The sequence below is a fragment of the Ceratotherium simum genome, chromosome 12, assembly GCF_057802395.1.
Source record: "Ceratotherium simum simum isolate JZ-2026a chromosome 12, ASM5780239v1, whole genome shotgun sequence".
Classification (NCBI taxonomy): Eukaryota; Metazoa; Chordata; class Mammalia; order Perissodactyla; family Rhinocerotidae; genus Ceratotherium; species Ceratotherium simum.
In genome coordinates this window covers 27,950,778-27,975,848 of record NC_141911.1, presented here as the reverse complement: position 1 = coordinate 27,975,848, position 25,071 = coordinate 27,950,778, and the positions used below count along the sequence as shown (strand labels likewise).

The 25,071-nt window shown below is 36.4% G+C and overlaps 1 protein-coding gene across 1 annotated transcript in view; it reads left to right on the top strand.

Annotated features, from left to right (window-relative positions):
- RXFP1 (relaxin family peptide receptor 1) overlaps positions 1-25,071 on the top strand; it is a 101,837-nt gene that overhangs the window by 56,378 nt on the left and 20,388 nt on the right. The window contains exons 3-10 of the mRNA XM_004420963.3: positions 3,779-3,877; positions 4,793-4,898; positions 8,805-8,876; positions 11,389-11,460; positions 15,464-15,535; positions 15,625-15,696; positions 16,591-16,665; positions 24,862-24,933. Coding sequence (XP_004421020.1) covers positions 3,779-3,877; positions 4,793-4,898; positions 8,805-8,876; positions 11,389-11,460; positions 15,464-15,535; positions 15,625-15,696; positions 16,591-16,665; positions 24,862-24,933 — 640 coding nt within the window. The remainder of the gene's footprint in view (positions 1-3,778; positions 3,878-4,792; positions 4,899-8,804; positions 8,877-11,388; positions 11,461-15,463; positions 15,536-15,624; positions 15,697-16,590; positions 16,666-24,861; positions 24,934-25,071) is intronic.

Here is a 25,071-nt window from a genome sequence, read left to right as displayed (position 1 = left end):
ATGGCCATGTCCCTCATAATCTATCCCTTTAGTGATTCAACACCCATATGCTTTTCCCTCTCAACTTCAGTTAGCCTAGGGCAACATTGAGTCCAGATTTCAGTCAACAATCTAGCGAACTAGTGCTTGAGCTAGAACACTGAATCCAGAAACCCATGTTAGTTAGCTTCGCCCAATCTAAAGTTACAGTCCCTCCTAATCTAGTACTCTTAGCAACTGTTGTTCCCACGTAAGTTCCTTAGGTTTCTGCTTATACAAAATAGCAAAATCTTTTGGTATGTCAATCTTCTCTTTCTAAGATCAACTTGGTACTTGTCTTCTGGGGCATGCTGGGATCTGACTCTAGTTACAATAGGTTGGGAAGAACATGATTATGAAAGGGCCTGAAGAGAGTTGACAAGTTATTTACCTCAAGGAAAGTAACTAACATGTCTCCAACAAACTACAACTAACCTCATCTGGCAGGGAAAGGGAGCTGCTTCTGCTGGCAAGAGAGGTTCAGTGGGATGGGGATTTAGGCTACTCCAATTCAACTGAACACTCAAATGTCTCATTACAATTCACAGGGTCCCTCTTTCCAAATTATTGTCTTAATGTTCACGTAAAAGATATGTCAAAGCATGAATTCAGCTTATATTGTAATCTTGGCAACCCATTGGATCAGATTCTGTCTGATTTAAGGCTATATCCGTTCTGAGGTCATAAGAAGTAAAAGATTATTTTAGGGTAGTCATGGAAGCTTCCTGGTTCTCTGAACTTTTTTGAGCAGATAATGTCAAACCCTAAGCTTGTCATTTTCTTTCTTTAATCTCTCCAGGGCATCTCCATAGCCTACTCATTCCACAACCCTTGAAATTTCTCATTTTCATTCTAATGATTCATCATAGCAACCGCTTTGCCAGAGTCTAGCCTTCTAAGAGGCACATCATCCTAGGAAGCCACAAGTGATAATTTAAGTAACATTTTTTGTCACCGTGTGCCATAAACTTGGAGAGTCTGGTTTTCTAATGCTAACAGGATTGCCATTATCTTCAAAACCAACCAGTTCAGATAACCAATCCAATGTTTCTATCCTTCAGAGTCTGTTGTCTGCAAACCTCTCTAGAAAGAGGAAACAGAAACCATTATAGAATGGTTTGTTTTTTTTTTTTTTGGCTTAAGAAACAAGAGATTTCATACAGAGAGGAATGTGTTTATAGAATCACTGTAAAGGCTACAGAAGCAGGAGTCGGGGGTGGGAAACACGCCACCATAGTTGCAAGCCCAAGATCAAGAAGCAGCTGCTGCTGCCACCTCTGCTGCTGCTGACCATCTCTTCACCCGTGAAGCTGGAACCCTGAGACTGGCCTTAGCAACTGCCCCACTCCCACTAGGTACCAACAAGACTCGTGTCTACGGACTTCCAGTCTCACGCGAGGACATCCAATTGGTAGAAACTTATCTGTAACAAGATCTTTAGCTGCTTGCGGTCTGGAAAACGTAGATTTAAGTTACCGACTTCTAAAGAATGAGAAAGCATTCTAAACTGAAGATTGAATGGAGGAGGAGCAAACACACAAAATCCACCACATTCTCAATAAGTTATAGTGTCTACTGGGCTGTACAAAGCTCAATCTCTTAAATTACCTTCCCTTCCTTCTCTTTATCTGCCTAAAATATCATCCTCATGATGTCCAGGGTTGAGCGGGCACCTTGAACTGGCTCCTGGGTATTCAATGGATATATGCTGGTATTTGCTGGTTCTGGAGTGTTGTCCCTTGTCCACCTAGTTACTGGTGGCCAGCTGGAGTCTCATGCTGAAGTCTGCGGTTGGTAGATTTGAGGTCCATCAATTATCTCTCTCTGAATTGAGATATCATTATACTGCTTTGCTACTTTTGTTTATTTTGAAATCTTCTGTGACAAAGAAGTTTTAAAACTAATGAGTAATGCTAAAGGAAGGAGAATGCTATAAATACATGTTTAATAATCTTCTTTCCAATTTTTCATTTTTAGTGGGACTTCCAAAAGGAAGTCTAATTTTACAAGTATATATAGCATTTATGTTAGAATACCTTTCCTTTTCCCAAATGTAATCTTCATGGAAGAGTTAATGAGTCACGGGAAAATAAGAAAATAACCTGGGGTGGGGGGAAATCGTACAAATTACATTTAATCAGGTATGAGCATATCCCAATAAACTTAATCTTTCTTTTCTGGGCAGTTTGATAGATTGTGGGAACCATTCACCAATCCAGAGAATTTAGAAGGAGTAGCAAGTTTATATGGGGAAAGATACTGAGTTCCTTTTTGGGAATGTTGAATTTGAAGTGCCTATAGTAAATTGACTGCATGTCACACGTTAGATAAAGTGTGGGCTTGAGATATAATTTGGAAGTCCTCTGATCAGAGTTGAAACCATGGATATAGTATAGGTCAGTTTCACCAGATCCATGCAACTGAATGAAGGTGTAATATCTGGATTCAAGTTTCGGATTTGAGTTACAGTCTTGCACCACATAATGACGTTTTGGTGTACGACAGACCTAATATATGATGGTGGTCCCATAAGATTAGTACCATATAGCCTCTGTGTGTAGTAGGCTATACCATCTAGGTTTGTGTAAGTACACTCTATGATGTTCACACAACGACAAAATCACCTAATGACACATTTCTCAGAATGTATACCCATTGTTAAGGGACGCACAACTGTATACATACATGGGAAAAATAATTTCTAAAAATCAGTGCTATGTTTAACACTAACTTATAGAAATAAGATAAAATTGTATAATATCTGTCTTCTGTCTGTATGTTTATACATTGTTAAAGAGTTCCGGTAGCATTCTGAAAACATTTAAAAACCTCTGGAAAAGGTCACATTCAACACTCATCACCAGTAGGATGAAGGCTTGTACCATCTGCAGTGATCTCCAGAGAATCTGCTCCTACATCCCCATTCTATCATCTGGCTGGCTTCATTATCTCATGTTTAAAAATAACTAAAAGGTGACACCATAATGCCTTTAAAAAAAGAAAGGAATGAGTTCATGCTGGTCATGTTATTTTTTTCTTTTTTTATTTAACTATCATGACCATTTATCTATGTTAATAATCTCCAACATCAGTTTAAATGATCGAAGAAGATTGAGAGAATCATAATTTTTTATTTTTCTGAGTGAAGTCTGTAGTTTGGTTTATTGTATTGTTCCAATCAATTTCTTTTTTTTTTTAATTTTTTGTTTATTACAGTAACATTGGTTTATAACATTATATAAATTTCAGGTCTACATCATTATACTTCTATTTCTGCATAGATTACATCATGTTCACCACCCAAATACTAATTACAGCCCATCACCACACACATGTGCCAAATTATCCCTTTCGCCCTCCTCCCTCCCCCCTTCCCCTCTGGTAACCACCAATCCAATCTCTGTCTCTATGTGTTTGTTTATTGTTGTTGAGAGAATCATAATTAATATGCTAAGAACAGTGTGTTGCGGCTCAGTACATCTAAAGTACTGTTTCTTAAAGTGTGGTCCAAATGCTACTTGCTGAAGAATCACTGTAGTGCCTGTCAAAAATGGAGACTAGGAAACCCATCTCAGACCTATGAAATCAGGATCTCTAGGTAGATGGCCCAGAAATACAGATTTGTACAAGCTCTCAAAAAATATTTATCTCACTATGCTTGAGAATCATGCGTTTATTTTAAAGAAAGGACCTATTTTCCTCAACACTCCAGAATATTTCTGTTTTCTTGAACTTTTCTACTCTCTGATTTTTATTTTAGGAGACAACAGTGGATGGTCTTTGCAATTTGACAAATATTTTTCCACTTACTACAAAATGACTTTACCATATTCCTCTGAGGCAGTAACATCTGAATGCCGTAAGTAATCAGAGGGGTTGAGTCTCCTTTTCCATGAGTTCATAATAAGACATCATGCTATACAGTGTAGGGTTTCAAAGTAATTGTAGAAGGGAAGCACTCCTCATTGTTCTAAGTAATCAACCATTCCCCCATCAAGGCAGGAATCAGACTATATTTTTTATACTGAATAATAATCCATTTTACTGTTCAGCTACATGAACACATCATTGCAAGTCTCTAACAGACTTTAGAAATGTTGAATCACATCTTTAAGACTATCACTATAGCCCCACAAGATGGCCAAAGGCATACATCCCATTCTCTTTCTCTTTCCAACTCCCATAAGTGAGAATAGAATGGCTATGCATAAAAAACATTCACTTCTATAACACCCCTACATAAGCCAAAAGATCATTAAAAATCCTTTGAAGAATGCCTGAATTTTCAAAAAAAATTCTACCAACACTGTAGTTTGGTGTTTAGTTTTCTTTCTCGCTAGTTAAAAATGACTTAGTCTTCTATTAAAGGTTTGATTATGCTATTAATAAATACTTTACTCTTAAGTAGTGGCTTTAATATGGACATTAAAGGCTGTCACACACTATCATGTCACCCTGGGACATAGCTCCTCTCCTAGGATGAGTGAGAGCAGATGACTTCATTCATTTTGCAACAACTGGAGAGGAGCAGTCTATTTAAAAAAATGCGTGGGCTGGTAAATGTGTATGTTTTCCTATCTTAATGTTCTAGCATCATTTTAACATTAAATTAAAAGCAAATTTTGGAAACTTAAAGCATTGCCCAAATTTAGGTAAAACATGACATACTTTATACTAAATAATTTTCTCACAGGTTTTCATTTCTTTCTTTTCATTTCCCTCCTCTTCCTGGTCCCTCACCATCCCCATTCCTTACTGTTTCCTCCTTATTCAGTGCTTGGTTCAATTCCTGTGCAATGTCTTTGCCGAGGTTTAGAGCTTAACTGTGATGAGACCAATTTACGAGATGTTCCATCAGTTTCTTCAAATGTGACTATAATGTAAGTAGACAAGGATGGCTTCATCCTGACAGAATAGCAACTGCAGAACTGCATCGTAATTAAGGCCTTGTCATTATTAATAATGCATTTTTTATTCAAAGATTATGTCATTGTTCCTTGGTCAATTATAATGATTGTTGATATTTATTTTGCATTATTAAATGCTAGGCCCTACTCTAAATTATTCTATATATTAATTTATTTAGTCGCTCATAACAATCCTATGAAGTATTTAGTATCATTGTATTTTATCTAAACAAAAGATGCAATCAGTTGTATGTGCTACTAAAGAAAAAAGCCTGCCAATTAAACTATTATATGGAGCTTTCTTATTACAAGAATTGATACTTATTGAAAGAACTCTTTTAGACTTTATTGGAAATAAATGTTAATACATTCTTATGTATATGTAAAAAAAGAAAACAAATGAAACAAATTGGATAAAATAGTCCCAGAACTTCACATTTAAAATCTAACTCTTGTGAATCACATTTGACTCAGAGATGTTGATGTTGTTTTTTTTCCTTAGTAACTCAAACTTATGCGTGTAAAAGAAAATTATCCTCATAATAAGTGATTTCTTGATCTAGTACTAATTTGAATTCAACAAACTTCAGCAACACAAGCACACATTTGGCTGAAACCTTTCAAAAATCAGTGGAGGAAACATATTTTAACCCAATATTTTTGCTGAGTTTTTTGTTACATGCAAATGTTTTAGTGCCTTCTGGGTCTGACTTTTGGGTATATGAAGACAAAATAAGAGTAATTCTTAGGTTTACAAATGTTGACAAGTCCTGACTTTTTCAACCCAAACCACATAATACAGAAACTCATATATAAGAGGTAAGGAAGAGCTACAGCTTCGAGTTCCTGTAGATAGTGGTATCATCAAATTAACAGTATCTGGGGAGTTGATGCAATTTATAATGACCTGGGGAGTTTACTCAAATTGATAGTGAGCTGAGAACATCAGGCAGGTTAAGCCACAGAGACTTTTCAGAGGGAGGTTAACATTCCCCTCTGAACTAAGAATAACATTTTATCCTATCCTCAATTCTTTTTCAAAGTAATTAGTCCTACTAGAAAAAAATAATAACCCTTCTCAAATATCTGAGGTCCTGTGGAGAGTTTCCATGACTTAAATTCTGACTGGAATTGCTAGGTATAAAAATTTATGATGATTTCATTCTATTTTCAAAGAAAAAAATTTATCACCCCTACTGCTTGTATCAAATTACTAGAAAATTTATATCAAAGAATACCTTGGTGCTGCCAATCGCATTTTTCATTTTACCACAAATAAGATTTGATTCCATTCTTAAACAACTCAAGTAACCTTTGTAAAAGAAAGGAATAGAAGGAGAAAACTGGAGGAAAGGAGGCGGTTTAGGCAATGATTAACTAGAAAGTACATGCCACGCCTAAAGGCATTCTGATTCAATTTTTTTTTTAAAACTGTTCAATACATGCACACATATGTACACATAGTCATACATACATACATACATAAAGAGATGTGTGCAGGCACATGGGCCACCAGTTTTCAACGCTTGGTATAAAGGAAAAAGCTGGGATCAGATCCTCATGAATGATTGGCTATAGGAAGGCAAGAGAGAAGGAGGGGGTCAAGATGACTCCAAGGTTTCTATCCTGAGTAATAGCATGATCCGGGAATGCGGAGACCTGGTGACAGTAAGTGGGGAAGATTAGGACTCCAATTTTAGACGTTTCTTTCAATTTGAAGTTAACAGATCACTCAGTGGAAATTTGCAACAGGCATTTGGAGATGTAGGAATGAAGCTAAGGAGTTTACGTCTACAACACTTTATTTTATTTTTTGTTAAAAAATGACATTTTCTTGTGCTTTGGGCTGAGCACTTTGATTCAGGTTGTCCATTCCTACTTTTCTTTGCAGAACACTGACTACCCATCATACCTCATCCCAGTCTTTGCTCAATTCCATAGAGAAAAGGAACTTTAGGCCTTATAGCAAATACATTAAAAGAGTAAATATCAAATTTTATTACTAAGCTCATTCCATATTTTGAGTTTGAACTATCATAGGGAAATGTCAGAAATAGACTAAATGATATATAAGCAAAGTATCGAAGAAGCCAATAATCCAACTAATATTTATTGAAGTTGGGGTTTTTTGAAGACGTTTCATATAAATGCTAATGAACAAAAGAGACAAACAGATAAATATGGTTATTTATACATTGTTCTCACTGCTAAACATTAACTTTGACTGTGTGAGAGCTGATTTTAAGATCCTGGAATTTAGTCACTGACGCTATATAATCCAACAGTAAGAGCTTTCTTTATAAAAACTAGAGCTAACTTTGACAGTAATAATAAAACTAGGTAGTTTCTCTCTTTCACACACACACTTCACTTTGTGAAGAGACAAACTTGGAATATTAAATTTTAAAATGCAAGAAGCTATTAGAAGGGCCGGCCCCGTGGCTTGGCGGTTAAGTGCGCGCACTGTGCTGCCGGCGGCCCGGGTTCGGATCCCGGGTGCGCACCGACGCACTGCTCCTCTGGCCATGCTGAGGCCGCGTCCCACATACGGCAACTAGAAGGATGTGCAGCTATGACAGACAACTATCTGCTGGGGCTTTGGGGGAAAAATAAATAAATAAAATCTTTAAAAAAAAAAAAAAAAGAAGCTATTAGATTAAAAAGTATTTTGGGGGCCAGCCCGATGGCATAGTGGTTAAGTTCACATGCTCCACTTTGGCAGCATGGAGTTCGCAGGTTCGGATCCTGGGCATGGACCTACGCACTGCTCATTAAGCCATGCTGTGGTAGCATCCCCTATACAGTGAAGGAAGATGGGCACAGATGTTAGCCCAGGACCAATCTTCCTCAGCAAAAACAAAAAGGAGGATTGGCAACAGATGTTAGCTCAGGGCTAATCTTCTTCACAAAAAAAATATATAGTATTTTGGTTTGTCCTATTAAGTGAAAATAATAACACTTACCTCTTTCCATTTCAATAGGGTAATATGAAAGTATAGAGAATGCTATTTGTGAAAATATTTGGCATCATTTAGAAAGAAGTAGCCTATAAATCCTAGGCTCTATTAATAAAAACCCAACTTTCTAAGAAATATTTAGGAGACCTTAAACAAGTCTTCCTTCCCTCTAGAGTAACCCTCCACTTAGGTGCATTTAACCTCTTCCTCTTGGGTTCTCTCAGAGAACCTCACTTGTGTCTCTTTCAAGTATATAAAATATTTTTCCTTATACTATAGTGATTTTCTAAAGAAAATGAAAGGTTTATGTCCTTTCCAATACAACCACAATTATGCAAACCTGGTCTGTGTCAAGCTGCTTATCAAATTGTGATACAAGGAAAAATCCTTCTGTACAATTTATTAGAAATTGAAATGAGATCACTAATTGAATAAAGATGTTCAGTTGTAAGTGCCAATTGACAGTTTCCTTCAAAACTAATTTTAAAAGGAAGCAAAGGTAATGGGATGTGAGCAATGAAATATTGAGGAATATAAAACTATTTAAGTTCTTGAACGTGTTTTAAACAAGAAAACACTATTTTTAGTCACTCAAAAACTGAGATGCTTTCTAATGTTTTTTAAAATAGAAAAGGAGAACACAATTGAAAATTATTTTCCCAGTTTCATTATTTTTAAAATTTTTTGTCAGAATTACAATGTTGTAACCTAAATTTAAGAAAAGGTAAATATCTTTAACAATACAAAATCAAGAGTTAAACCTAGTTCAAATGATGCTACGAATATGAGAGTGACATCGTGAAATAAATGTTTCCTGAAAGTTGGTGCTAAAGTAAATAAGTTTATCATTATCCATATTGTTGTAGTTTAAAATTAAAGAAAAAAACTTTTAAGTAAAAACTAAAATTTACATTTATTTCAGGTCACTTCAGTGGAACTTAATTAGAAAGCTTCCTCCTGACGGCTTCGAGAAGTACCCTGACCTTCAGAAGCTGTAAGAAAAAGTTTAATTCGTGGTATTAAAATTAACTTACATTTTTTGGAATATCTGTTTATTACAGAGACCAACACTGTACCACTTTTTAAATCTAATCCCTTTTTGGGGAATTACTTAGCTGAGCAATTCTAGAAGCCATTCTAGAAAAATCTCAGATACCTATCCCTGAAGAAACTGGAGTATATGTGCTGTAAATCTTCCTACTACACTCCCCTAAAATGAAGATACTTGGGAGATTTTACTCTGTGCATTATTCTACTATGGATCATTTCAATGCCCACCTTAGAGAAAGGCGTGATGACATTTTACCAGATCTGCCATCAAGATTAGGTAGTGAAGAATTTTCTTCCATATGTTTGCAAATTCAATCTCCACCTAAGATAGCAAGTCCTAGTGGTTTGAAACCCCTGAGCACGTTGTTTGGGAGACTTAATTCCATTTTCACATCTGCCTTGTAGGTTGAGTTTTATTTTGGCCTTGAATAGTATCTGACATACTAGTGTCTTCAGTTTAAGGTTATGTATGTACTCTCAAAATCCATAATAAACAAGTGATGTTTACCTGTTATTTAGGTCAACTTAGTGGCTAAATCATATTGTCATATGCTTAAACTGTTGGGTTTTAATATTCTGTGCCTGAATCACATTATCTGGAAAATGTCTCAGAATTCCTGATTTCATTTTTATACCTGTATTGGTTTTAGTTTTGGTTTTACAGCAGAGAAACCTGGTACGTAGATATAATCTATCTGTACATTTTTCTTTAAGATAACAGAAATAGAGCAGAATCAGAAGAAAAATTTATTCATTTCATTAGATGAAATGTTCTCAAAACCAAATAATATGCAGAAAAATGTTTCATATTTGAAAAATAAAATTCCAATAAAAATGACTTTTCAGAACTTTGTTCCAGACGTTTATCAATCAGAGGGGCTTTTCAAAATTAAGCCTGATACAAAAACTTCAAGAGAATACTTCCCTATTCTATTTTCTTTTCTGGAGTAGGAAGAATTTTTCTGATCTGTAGCACCACCTTATGTCCACATGTTTAAAAGGAGTTAGGACTTCAAATCTAAATATCAAAATTCAGGTTTATGTAACACAGTAGTTTAGCATTTTTATGCAATAAACATTGAATTAATTCTTGAACAATTTGTTACAGGTAATACATCAAAATAGCCTAATTCCAAAAAAAAAATTCTAATTGGTTATTAGAGATATAGCTCGGCTCAACCTCTAGGCAATACAGTTTATTGCTTAGTAGATCATTTCAATAGTTAGAAACAAATAAATAAATGCATGTTAAAGTCTTTCTGTGTATTGGTGAAAAAGATGCTTTACCTACTACGTGATTGGGGCCACAGAGTGTTCTGTGAAATTGTTAGATGCGTAATATATTTAATAATAACATTTTACAATCTAAGTTAGGTTTTCTTGCATGTTGGAGAAATAGGGAATCTCTTTTAGTAAAAATTTCCAATTAACTGAAAATTCGTTCATCTTGATTTATCCCTTACACCTCCTAAAATCTGTTAAAAATTATATATAAACTCAGAAAACCCTAAAGGACAGTGGTGACCTGCACTCAGAACCAGAATTCAGGCTTGAAGCCCTTCCTTTGTCATTCCCCACAATCTGGTGCCAGTATACATAGAAGTGCAAAGTTTTATATGGGTGCACAGGATGCAATTTGCTTGTGTTCTGGTATCTATTTCCTTTGACGTCCAGTTAACTCAAGTCCCAACTTCCAGTAAGACTTTAGTTAACTATACAAACTTGCATTCTTGCTTGATATTCCAGTCTAATTGATATTCTTCTAGTCGTGACTCTTTTTATCTCTGGTTTTCTATTTTGTAACATGTACTCTTTATAAATTTCCTCAAACACTTTTTGGAGCAAAGCTTGGGGTGTCAAATTAATAAAATTAAAGTTGACTTGCAGGGCAGATTTATGATTAACATGGAATATGGTTTGGGCTCTTAAAGATGTCACATCCTTGTAGTTTTGCCAGCACTGTGTTGAACCCTGAATTATAGGTTAATTATAGGTTAGTTAATAGGTTAAAGAATTATAGCAGGAAATGTTTTAAAAGTCTAGCTTCTAGGCCTATTTGATTTAGTGAGTGCCTTACTATGCATTAAAGTTTCACTCATAGAAAATTCAAATATTAAATTTTAGCTATTATATGTTCACCTTTATAACTAGAATTTCTAAACAAAAACTAGCCTAATCCTACATGAATTTAACAGCCAAACAAAATGACATGATATCCAGCGTCACTAAATTATTTTATGTTTACCTTTTTTAATTTAAAAATTTTTTTTAATTGTGGTAAAATACACATGACATGAAATGTACCACTTAACCATTTTTAAGCATACACTCAGAGGCATTAAGTACATTCACATTCTTGCACAACCATCACCACCATCCATCCACAGAACCCTGTTCATCTTGCGAAACTGAAACTCTTTTTCACTACGTTTTCCTTTTAATAATCATTTTCACAGGTGCCTGCAAAACAATAAGATTAGATCCATACCCATCTATGCTTTCAGAGGACTGTACAGTCTTACTAAACTGTAAGTACCAGTGCCAATTAATTTGCCTGTTTCACGGTGGCCTGTCAGCCTGATACATTTCACTCCACACCAGCCCTCCCATTCACATCGGTGCCTAGAAGATGTGTAGACTGAGGGTGCAGTATGAGAGCATTGTGCCAAGTGCGCGGGATTCTGAGCCAGACAGGCCTCAGTCTGAGTCCCGACTCCACCACTCACTAGGTGTGCGAACTTAAGCAATTTATTTTTCTTTCTAAGCATCAATTCCCTCTACTATAAATTACAAACTATAACAGTACCTACGTCAGGGTTGTTGTAAGAAACAAATGAGAAAATCCATGGGAAGAATAGGCACACTGTGCCTGGCACACAGTAAGAACTCACTATCCATTAGCCATGGTGACAGGAATGATGGTGGAATGAACTTCATCAAAATAAGAAAATCTGATATCATTAAAATTTATGAAGGAGAAAATCCAAAGACTTCCCTAGTTATTCTCTTTCCACTAATTCTGCTTTTACGAATATACAAGGCACTATAAGTTTTAAAGAACAAAGCCCTTTTTTATTGTGGTAAAATATATATAACAAAATTTACCATTTTAAACATTTTTAAGTATATAGTTTAGCAGCATTCAGTACATCCATATTATTGTGCAACTGTCCATCTCCAGAACTTTTTCATCTTCCCCAACTAAGACTTCATTACCCGTTAAACACTAATTCCCCTTCCCCTCTCCTCTACCCGACAACCACCGTTCTACTCTCTGTGTCTATGAATCTGACTACTCTAGGTAACTCATATAAGTAGAATCATAAAATATTTGCCCTTTTGTGTCAGGCTTATCTCACTTAGCATAATGTATTCAACATTCATCAATGTTGTAGCATATGTTAGAACTTCCTTCCTTTTTAAGGCTGAAAAATATTCCGTTGTGTGTATATACCACATTTTGTTTATCCATTCATCCATCAATGGACATTTAAATTGTGTCCACCTTTTGGCTATTGTGAATAATGCTGCTCTGAACATTGGTATACAGATATATGTTTGAGTCTTTACATTCAATTCTTTTGGGTATATTTGCAGAAGTGGAATTGCTGGGTCATATGACAATTCTATGTTTGACTTTTTTGAGGAAGCACCGTACTGTTTTCCACCACATCTGCATCATTTTATATTCCCACCAGTAATGCACAAGGGTTCCAATTCCTCCACATCCTCATCAACTCTTGGTATTTTCTGGGGTTTGTTGTTTTGTTATGTGTAGTTTTGTTTTGTTTTATAACAGCCATCCTTATAGGTGTGAAGTGGTATCTCATTTGGTTAAGAACAAAGCTTTTTAAAATAGTCTTTCTCGGGCCGGCCCCGTGGCTTAGTGGTTAAGTGCGTGCGCTCTGCTGCTGGCGGCCCGGGTTCGGATCCCGGCTGCGCACCGACACACTGCTTCTCTGGTCATGCTGAGGCCGCGTCCCACATACAGCAACTAGAAGAATGTGCAGCTATGACGTACAACTATCTACTGGGCTTTGGGGGGAAAAAATAAATAAATAAAATCTTTAAAATAGTCTTTCTTAAAGCTCCATTTCATTGAGTTCTACCAAGCAGCTAGACCTTACCTCCTAGAAGAAGTTATTGAATGGAAATCTAACCAAAAATCACATAAGTAAACAACTTCCTGTATTTCCTTTTCTGCCCTCTTGCTTTCTATCCTACCCCACTTTTTATCCTTAACCCAAGAAACTCTTTCCGGTCAGATTCCTAGCTGGCGGAATCAGAATTTGGGATTGAGTCAAGAAGGCCACCTAATCATTTGCTAGCAAAATGGAAGAAGGCTACTGGAGACTCAAAGTCTTAACAGTAACCATTTTAGCCAGGTCCTCTTTCCTTCTAACCCATCCCTGCTCTTTTGTGTCTTAGGAATCTACTCAAAGTTAATATTGGACTCATTCTTGTCAGGCTCCCAACTATCTTTCTCTCCAACCCTGCATGAATCTATTCAAAACTTACTAAAGAGTATCTGCTTGGTTTAATGTTCAATGGATGTGGAGGAAGCTCTTGAAAGATAGTACAGAACTGGGGAGTAAATTTAAAAGTGTCTTCCATCTGGTTCTATGGTTTTTTCCTAGCACTGGAATGTTGTTTAGGTGTTAAAGATGTCACATACTTCTGGTTTTTCACAGATAACCATTAGATAACTACTCTTCCTTTGTCCATAAATATTCATTAACCCTCACAGTATGCAAGTTCTTCAGCTAGACACCATGGGGGGCATAGAAAGATAAGTCAGACATGCTGCCTTCCAGCAGCTTACACCTTAGTATTTCAGGTGGAGCACTGTGCTACCACTGGGGAGAGGTATGCCTCTTGCTCTCCAGAAGCTTATGTTCTATGGTGTGGAAACAATGTCAAAACACAATTAGAGAACGATAAAAGAGATTACTCAATTAAGACCTAAACCTATGTTGTTCAGACCACAACTGCTATTATGATTCACTGGAAGGAGTGACTATTTTGGATCCAGAGCAGTGAAAGATGGCTCTGAAAAATAAAGAAGACTGGCTAAAAGATGAGCATAGGGTACAGGGGTGAATCAAATGCCTTTACCTGGGGGATTTCTACTGGCTTTTAAGGGAGCCCCTGAAGTGTTCAGGGGTGTTTTGAAGCTATTCTTTACCTCTTCCTGTGCCCAACTGGGGCTCCAGGTGTGCAAGGGAGGGAAGGAAGTGGCTCTAATATGGGGCATCATCCCTTGCTACCCCTAAGCAAAAGTCAAACCTTCCAGGGAAGGGAAGATTCCTAGCAGGAGAAATTTTACAGGATGTCAGCTCTAAGATCTGTCAGACTAAAGAAAAGAGAGAAATCAGTGTGGTCCATGTATCAGTGGAAGTAAAATTTGGACTAATTCTTGCATATGAATCATAGGCAGAGAGGAAAAAGAAGAGGAAAGAAATTGGAGTGAGAGGCACGAACAGAGATATTGTTACAATAAATAATATGCACTGAGTGCCTATGACATACATTGCCTGAAATATTACAACAACTCAATAAACTAAGTACTAATATTATCTCCATTTTAGAGTTGGGGGAACTAAAGCTTTCAGAGTTAATTGCTTGCTTAAGGTCATACCATTAACAAGTAGTAAAGCTAGGAATCAAACTGACTGACAGAGTCAGAGCAGTGAATTGCTGCACTAAAGAGACTGAGATATAGGAATAAACATGGCAAGAGGAGGAGATCTACATAGAAGAACAGAGAGTTGGTTCACTCTGCCGATGAGTAAGTCAACTTGGGTAGGTAAGATGGGGTTACACTCTTTAGCAAGGCATGCAATGTCTTTTTTTCCAGAAGAAGCCCCTACCTGCCCCCCAGGTTCATCTCCTGTCTCTCCTTACAGCCCCTTCATGGTGAGGTTGCACTGAATTTTCTGGTGATCCCTTAACTTGTTACTCTCTCTTATCCTCCTTGCTTTTGTATAAGCGATCTCCTCCGCCTAGTATAGCTCCTACCGATACTTTGCTTTGTGAATGACGTCTTCATCCATGACTCTTCTAAACTGTGCCTCCTCCCCGCTCCCTCATACTCTGCAGTCCCCACTCCCAGCAAAGCCAGCTGCTTCCTCCTCTGCAGTGTCAGAGCGGCCATGCATTATACACTTCTTTCTTCTCCCTATGTTGCTGTAATACCCTGTTCATGTGCTGTCTTCCTTCTAGACTCAAAACCCCTCAAAGAAGGGATGATACACCTAGCACAGCGCATTGGGTAGGTACTCAAAACAATTTGATGAATAAATGAACAAATGAATTAATAAATAGAGTGATTAATTAATTAATTAAGGGGAAATTAAAAGCTAGACATGAAAAGGTAAGTGATAAAGAACTTTCGGAGATCCAAAGGCAGGGAAATGGCATGACGAGAATAGTATATAAGAAAGTTTAAGATGGATGCTTATTGCCTTTCCTTTCCTTATTGTAAGAGATCTAGAAGGAACAAATTTATTGTAGTCCTTCCTCCTTTTTCAGGTATCTCAGTCATAACAGAATAACCTTCTTGAAGCCGGGTGTTTTTGAAGATCTCCACAGACTAGAATGGCTGTATGTTTAATTTATGTGGCATTTTATAATATTACTTTTTATTTTCTAAAATTATAGAAGTGAATCAATGTTTTTCTTCTGGCTGGCAGGATAATTGAAGATAATCACCTCAGTCGAATTTCTCCACTAACATTTTATGGACTGAATTCTCTTATTCTCTTGTAAGTACTACAAATTAAAGCAAATATTTCAATTGAAGGAAAAGACATGAATACAAAATTACTGCTTTCAGTTTAACAGTATTAAATTTGGAATTGTTAAAACTCTAAAAAGGCCTTTTCAACTAAAAACTATCTCTTAATCATAATCTATGAGGCTATTTTGTAGTTCTAACAATTTCATAAGGTCTTTTGTCTTCTAGAATGTCAGACCATCAAAACGGAATACAGCCACACTATCGTATCTTATTGAAATATTCTTAAGCACACCATTCCCACTGTAGATTAATCTTGGTAAAGAAAAATAACATTCATTTAAAATCACCTCCTTTTCACTATTTCACTAATCACCCACTATTAAATGGCACAGGCTTTTTTTCAATTACTGGCATTACTGCTCCCTCCGTATGTTGGCTATCATTTGTTGAATTTTTTTATTTATTTATTTATTTTTTTTTGTGGGGAGATCAGCCCTGTGCTAACATCTGCCAATCCTCCTCTTTTTTTGCTGAGGAAGACTGGCCCTGGGCTAACATCCGTGCCATCTTCCTCCACTTTATATGGGACGCCGCCACAGCATGGCTTGCCAAGCAGTGCGTCGGTGCGCGCCCGGGATCCGAACCGGCGGACCCCGGGCCGCCGCAGCAGAGTGTGCACACCTAACCGCTTGCGCCAGTGGGCCGGCCCCTCATTTGTTGAATTTTAATACTAACAATCACTTAAATATAACAAGACTTACAGAAAAAATTAGAAATTTAAAAATATAAAAATTAGAGAAAGAAGACAACTAACAATAAATTTTTGTGGTTTTATAAGAATATTGATAATACCATGTTTGACTTAAATTGAGAAAAGAACCAGAAAAATGTGCCTTCTTTTGTTTCTTTTCTTTTTTAGAGCGCTGATGAATAATGTCCTCACCCATTTGCCAGATAAACCTCTTTGTCAGCACATGCCAAGACTGCATTGGCTGTAAGTTGCTGTATCTTTTTTTAAAGAAGTCAACTAACTTTTCTGCTTTTGCCTAGTTCATTTTGGATATTAGGTTTTTTTTAGTGACAGGTTGTTAATATCAGATCCTATTTCCTCAAATTACTTTAGCATGATTTTGTTATTAAATATCCCTATTATCTAAACTAACTCCTTTAAATTCTCAACAAAATAAAACATCTCAAAAAAAGATACTTTGGAGGCAGGAAGAAGGAAGACAAAGGGATGTCATAGTATCTATATAACTTCTCCCCCTGCTCCCTGTTGATCTATTCACTGATTAATTTGTTATAGAACAACTAAGTCACTTTAGTTTCATTCCTAAATTCTGCGTAATGAGAATATATTTAGAATTTATTTTTAAAGTGTAGTCACAATAGCATATGTTCCATGGAATTTGCTACACACAAGCTTTGCTTGTGGTAATAAGTATCACTGTACCTATTCAGAACTCAATTATGCAGTAAATTTGCCTATTTAAAATACAGGCAAAAATGAAGAAATAAATAACCTAAATAGCTAATAAAAAGTTTAATCAATAAACTACATATACAGTAGCATATGAAAACTCCCTCTGTCTCTTATTTTGTAGGAAATTTTCAAAAGTCTTATTGTTTAATTTCTGGCTCACAGCAGATTAAAAGTACCAAAATTAAAAGTAGGGGAGAAAGTTAAGAGTCAGAAACATTAATTTTAGTGAGAAGTGGTAAATATCAACCTGATAATAAAGCAGAAGTAAGAAGTGCTATAAAAAACAGACATAGTAAATCAAAACATACTAGTTTGGAACCATTTAGGGGAAGACAAACATCCCAAAATCATTACCCAATCCAGAGAGCATCTTGGTATGACAGTACAGTACCCTCGCTGATGATAAGCTAAAGTCATTAAGGAAAGGGGAAAATTAAGTTCAATATCATTTGTTGTAATTAAATTTTGGTTCAGGGCCGGCTCTGTGGCTTGGTGGTTAAGTGCGCGCGCTCTGATGCTGGCGGCCCGGGTTCGGATCCCGGGAGCGCCCGGAGGCACCACTTCTCTGTCCAATGCGAGGCCGAGTCCCGCGTACAGCAACTAGAAGGATGTGAACCTATGACATACAACTGTCTACTGGGGCTTTGGGGGGAAAAAGCTGAATAAATAAAATCTTTAAAAAAAAAAAAAAAAAATTTTGGTTCAAATGAATACATTAACAATTATTACATGCTCAGTAATCCAAACTTAGTAATAAAGCAAAATTGATCAATATTTACATAAGTAAATTAGCAATTTAAAAATTCATGCATTGAGGCTAGAAGCAAATGTGGGAGACATTATGCACATACAATAATAAACCTTTCCTTTGCTTTTAAAAAGGCAGCCAAATATACATTTCAGATAAAAATAAAAATGATTAAGATTCATTACTAAAGAGGTGGACTTTTTAAATTTTTATTACTAAAATTATCACCTTTAAATTTTAGCTATCCAAAACAACTCATTCCATGTGTATTCCTGATAGTGAATGTTATCCCAATTTTAATGCCAGTAATAATAATTTTTGCTTTATAAGTATTCATTTCTTTTAAATTATAATATCTAATTATAATATCTTTACCTTGCACATGAACTTTCATTTAGCAAGTGTAAACTAGAAAATTCAATAGACGTGTTGGCAAAAGAAAAATTTTAACTCTGATTTAATGGAAAAATACACATAAAATAAAAAGACATATGACAGCCCAGGATAATAAGCTTGCAAGATATATGACAGACAACAGATTAAAACCTTTAATATAGTTCTTTCAAAGCAGTAAAAAAACTATGAACACCACAATAAAAGTTGGGAAATTTAAAAAGGAAGAAATATAAGTAATACATAAGCGTATGAACAGATGGGGCAACAGCCAAAAGTGAACTAAAGATCAAGAGAGCAAACTTTTATCCTGAGATGAGACCAAGCAAGTTCATATATGAGCAGAAGAAGCTAATATGAAGAATCTGAAAATATTTACTAGTAGACAATGAGGATACATTGTGGAGCAAGATACTGGAAGACATAAAAACTACAGGAAAATAAAATGTGTTACACACACACAGCAGTGAAAATGAATGAACTAGCCCTACTTCAATCAACATGGCTCAATTTCAAGAACATAATATAAAGTATAAAGAAAAAGTCACAGAAGAGTACATATATTACACTTCCATTCCAACAATATCGTGCTTAGGCTACAGGAAGCCACAAGACGATACTGCTCTCTCTCTACCAATGAGAAAGAACTGTATAATCCACAAAATCATAATTTTCATTCTCAAGCCCATCCAAGAGCTACAGTCATAAGGCAACCAAGTAAATGGAATTCTAAGGAGTGACCACAAGAGATGAGACATGTACAATATTTCACTTTGGCAGAGCACAGGGTGAAGAGTTGGCTGTCATGGAACAGGTACGAAGAAAACTGCTAAAATTTTAATAAACTTATAAAGGTTAAGTGTGAGCTAATGTAACACTTTAGAATAACTGGGAACCCCGTGCTCAGAGGAATCAGCTCTTTTCCACTGGCCTCCACCAGCTCACAAGAAAAACTGGGAGCAGGTAAGGAAAGCAGAGAGAGTCCTCCTTGATGATGCACAGACACGAAACCCCACCTTCTTCCCTAGGCTTTTTCCTCTTATGAAGCAGAAGCTTCAAGCCACTGGGAGAGTGATAGGAAATCCTCCCGCAGCCAGGGACCAGGCATAGAGCCACTGCTTCCAAAGGAAAGGTAGAAGCAAAAGCACTCTGCTCCAGGGGTAGGGGCAGAAAAACCTCTCCAGCCCAGGATCTGCACTGTTACCAGCAGGGGCTAGTGCTCACTTGGGTTGGGGCAAGAAACTGTCATGAGAGTTTGGCTTCTGGGGCAAGGGAGACAAAACACAGAAAAATCCCCACCCCTGAAAGAGCAAGAAAAAAATCCGTTGTCAAATGACAAAGCAATCAACAGAACCAGACCCAGAGATAACCCACATGTTACAATTACCAAGCAGGGAAATTAAAATACTTACAATTAATAAGTTGAATGATATCATGGAAAAGGTGGACAGTATGCAAGGACTTGTGGGAAATGTCAGCAGAGATGGAACTGTTAAAGAGAATCAAAGAATTGCTTCAAGAGTCTTAGCAGCAGGCAGAACACAGCGGAGGAAAGAATCAATGACCTTGAAGATGGGTCAATAGGGGCGGCCCCGTGGCTTAGCGGTTAAGTGCTCATGCTCCGCTACTGGTGGCCCGGGTTCGGATCCCGGTCGCACACCGATGCACCGCTTCTCCGGCCATGCTGAGGCCGCATCCCATATACAGCAACTAGAAGGATGTGCAACTACAACATACAACTATCTACTGGGGCTTTGAGGGAAAAAAAAAAGGAGGAGGATTGGCAATAGATGTTAGCTCAGAGCCGGTCTTCCTCGGCAAAAGAGGAGGATTAGCATGGATGTTAGCTCAGGGCTGATCTTTCTCACAAAAAAAAAAAAAAAAAAAAGATGGGTCAATAGAAAGCTTTCAATTTGAATCAAAAAGAGAAAGGAGATCAAAAGAAAGACAGAATAGAGAATCTAAAAGTTGCAAGATAACGTATAATTGTCTAACACATGTGTAAGTGGAATCACAGAAAAAGACCAGCGGGAGAAGAGGACAGAAGAAATATATGAAGGGATAATGGCCAAGAATTTTCCAAAATTAATATAGCACAACAAATCAGAAATCTAAGAACCTCAGAAAAACGCAAGCAGAAGTAGAAAAAAAAAAACACAAATCATAGTCAAACTGCTGAAAACCAAAGATAGAAAAAAAAACCTTAAGGCAACCAGAGAAAATAGAGATATTACATACTGTAAAGCAAAGATAAGAAATGCAACACTAATTTTTTTAAAAAAGCTTAAGGGGCTCTGTTAATATTGGAAAAAATAGACTTCAGAATAGAGACTATCACTAGGGATAAAGAGAGGTATCACATAACGATGAAGGGGTCAATTCAGCAAGAAGACATAATAATCTTAAACGAGTAAGGAGTTTCAAAATGCATAAAGTGAAAACCATTGAACTATAAAGAAAAACAGCTAGGAGTCAAGAGATGACGTCTAAAACCAACAAATCCACCAATATATGGATATTTGACATTCCTAAGGTGAACATTATTAAAAAGCACGTAATTGATCAAAATCATATGGTGGCAGAGAGGTAGAAGAGCAGAAAAGAAGACAATATGTACTAATTTCATCATTTCTTATAATAGGATATTAATAAGTATGGTTATTCTCCAAGAAAGAGAAAAGATCTAGTGTATTGTGTAAAGCTTTATAAAGGTAACAAATAGAACGTACAAACTTTTCTAAATATTAGAAGAAATAAATTTTAAAAAACATTTGTTGAAAGTTTTTTTAACCTATAAAACCATACAATAATATTTCTAAATAGCAGACTAAGGTCAGATATATTTGTCACATCAATAAACATAAGTGGGCTAAACTTACTTATGAAAAAAAAAAAAGATTTTCAAATTAGCTCACAAGGCAAAACCTAACTCAGTACTATTTACAAAAAATACATAACTATAAATAAGTGGTTAAGAAAGATTAAAAATGAAAGGCTGGTCAAAAGTATGCATGTAGGTGCAAACAAAAAAAAAGCAAGCATCATATTTTTTAATCTAAGTAGGTAGAATTCTGGGCAATTTGCATTAAAAAACACAAAGAACATTTAAATGCTATTAGTGTGCAATTTCCAATAAAGATATTACATTATGAGTATATATGTACCAAATAGATTCATATAGCGCAAAAACAAAAGGAAAAATATACGTAAGCAATAAAAGATAATAATCCACCTCTCTCAGTCCATGAAAGATCAAGTAAAATGAAAAAAAGATATGGAGAACTAAATAACATAATTAATGTTAACTCTGATGTATGTCAAACTGCCATGTCCCTTCTCAATAACAGAACTGATTTATTTGGGACAGCAATGTGCCCAGCTAAAATACTACATTCCCAGACTTCCCTGCATATAGATATAGCCACACAACTAAGCTCTAAGTAATGAGGTGGAAGAAGAAGTATAGTGTGGAACTTCTGAGAAATCTCCTTAAAGAGAAAAAGGCAGATCGTTCCTTTTCTTCCTTATCCAGAAAAAATGGATATGATGGCTGAGCTCTAGCATCGTCTCGGAGCATGAAGACAAGGACGTGTGAACGGTGAATATGAACGATCTTGGGTTCCTAACAACTTTGTAAAGCTGCCGTACTACCCTGGACTACCTAACTGTAGATATTTTTTTCTTGCAAAAAAAAAATCCTTGTGTCGTTATGCTGTTACAGTTGGGTCTCTGTTATATGTACCTGCACCTAATCCTAATGGATATAAACCTGAAAACAAAGAACGCCCGAAGAACATTCACCGAAATTGACCATATATTTTAGGACATACACATACACAAACCAAACTCAAGAAAACAGATGGAGGGATTAGCCTAAAGCAGGAGAAGTGTCATCTCTTCCTCTGTGACTAGAAGGAGACCAGGTACACATACAGGTAAGTTTATAGATGTTGGGCAGAAAGCCAAGGGCTTTTCCTTCCTTGATCGCCTCAATTTTCTCTGTACAATAGAAGCCAGAAATGTTCAAAAGGTAGGGGAGGGTGTAGTGGCTGAGGAGGTTTGCATAGTTGGAATACCACTAGGGGACAAGAGAGGAAGTTGAGAAGGAACAGGCAAGATTATTGGCATTTTATTTTTTGTTATTGTTGTTCTTCAAATCAAAGAATGAAATTTTCATTTTCAGCAGTTCTGCCATGTATGAAGAGAAAAATAAATGATTAGGTTCACAGGCTCATTAAGTTGGAAAAGTGGTCTAGACTTGAAGTAAGAAAAACACCCCTTGTCGGCTCCCTTAGGGCTCGGAGCTACAGAACAAGAAGGAAATTTGTATGCCTCAGCTAATAATATGTATGCTTCACGCCAGATCCCTGTGATATTCCTGCGTATCAAGGAATAAAACCTCTTATTTTAGGAAGAAAGCCTAAGCAAAGTTACAACTTAAGGTTAAAATAAATTAAAATTAAACAAAACTAACAATTTAACTGAAAGTCCCTAATTTACGCCTTGATGTGTGCCTCTTACTGATTTTTACAAATTAATAAATTAATACTAGCAAATATTTTTGCTAGCTTAGTAGGAAAAAAAAGTTACATAAGTAGCTAATAAAAAAAAGAACAACTAACAGAACATCAACTCACCTGAGGATATTTTGTGAGGCTTAAGAGAGCATCACCACCTGGTGGTAGATGCATGGTAAGAGCAAGAAATGCACAGTCTCGGTCATTGACAACCTACATCACGAGAGGTCAAAAGCCTTGGCCAAAACTAATGACCAAAAAAAGTGGTACTATAAGGGTTTAGTTTCCCATTTAATAGAATAATAGAAATTTTACTTTAGAAGGGTGCTCTAGAATCAAGATTTAAGATTTTAATATAATATTCCGTATAGTACAGAAATCTTGTTTACAAAATCCTTGAGTTATGGTATATTGCCTCTGCTAAATATCTATAGTGATGAAAGCCTTATTCTTTGAACACCATAGATTGTGAGCTTAAATTTGAAATGTTTTGTGTCCTTCAACCAGTAAATCTAATTTTGCAGTCTGATGCAACCTAGAAAAACCCTATGATAGCTTCTACAGCCTGACTTCAAATATCTCTCTCTTATTTTGCTCTTCTCTATTATAAATACATACTTTTCTTCAACTGACTTGATTTCTAGACCCCTTACATCCAGATTTTCCAGATATACTTTGATTTGTCAACGTCTATTTTTATTGCAGTGCCAAAAATCAAACTGACTATCTCAGATGTAGACTAGCCAGCAGAATATAGGCACTTCTATTAACGCTACCTATGTTTCCCTTACAGATTTTAGTAGCCATTTCACACTTCAGCTCATATATTTTAGTTGTGATTATTCCTGAATAGCTATATGTTATATGGTGACCAGTAATCTAAGTGTTGGGGTAGCTTGAGTAGATTTAAGGACCAGCATTTACTTTTTTTTTTTTTATGTTTTTATTTCTCTTTTATTTATTTATTTTTGTGTGTGTGTGTGAGGGGATCAGCCCTGTGCTAACATCTGCCAATCCTCCTCTTTTTTTTTTTGCTGAGGAAGACTGGCCCTGGGCTAACATCCGTGTCCATCTTCCTCCACTTTATATAGGACGCCACCACAGCATGGCTTGCCAAGCAATGTATCAGTGCGTGTCCTGGATCTGAACCGGCGAACCCCGGGCTGCTGCAGCGGAGCGCGCGCACTTAACCGCTTGCATCACCGGGCCGGCCCCCAGCATTTACTTTTGAAAGTATATTCCTAACCTCAGCTAACTCTCTGTTCTATAAACTTCCACTGTAAACCTAGCGATAAAAGAGAGACAATAAAAGAACACCTTCATGATAACCACGAAGAAGACAATAAAACATAAATTTTCTGACAAATTTTGCTGCTCGGTCCAGACTTCTATTGATGACCACGTAGTGCCATACAGCAGGGGAGCTCAAGTAGGGTCTATAAGCAGCTCCCTGAATTGGGAGTGGAAAGCCAAGGACAGCCTGTGGGTCTCCCTCTGCACTGGCCTATGTGGCAATATAATAAAGCACACAGGGGTGTTCTCAGTGGTAAAAGGCTATTGAGAATTTTTTCTGGGGAGGGTTTAGGCGAGGGAGGTAGATGCTAAATATTGATTTGGGAGCAGCAGCTTCTGCAGCAATAATAGAATCTTCTGCAGGCTGTAGCAAAATAGGATCCCACCACTTAGAGAAATGCCTGGACAGCTGCTCAATACAGTTCACTAGTAAATATCTGTTAGTAAAGTCGGTATTTACCATAGCAAAGGTTTTCGATTTGGCTTCTCATTCTCTTCACATTTCTCAGGGTAACATACGTTCCCCCGTGAACACATGATACAGATGTGACTCAAAATATTTTTACTATTAACACAGAAAAAGAAATATTACATATATCTTATTCCAGCTATTATGTATGCAGCTACTTGTAAGAATCTGCACGAAATAAACAGTACGTGAAAAAAGATTTTATTAGAAAGCAAATAGTTCTCAACCAATTTATTTCTGTCTTTAAGTAAAATTTAGCCTTATTATCTTTTATTTTTATGTTTCAGGGACTTTGAAGGCAACCGTATTCACAATTTAAGAAATTTGACTTTTATTTCCTGCAGTAATTTAACTGTTTTGTAAGTAATGTTTTGTCCTTTTTAAATAATGTTATACGTCTTTACAAACAAAATGGATCATTTAAGTGAACAAAAGCTAGCATAAACATGCATAGTAATTATGGCAAGTGTTCACTCTTAAAGTTTATTGAAACCGAA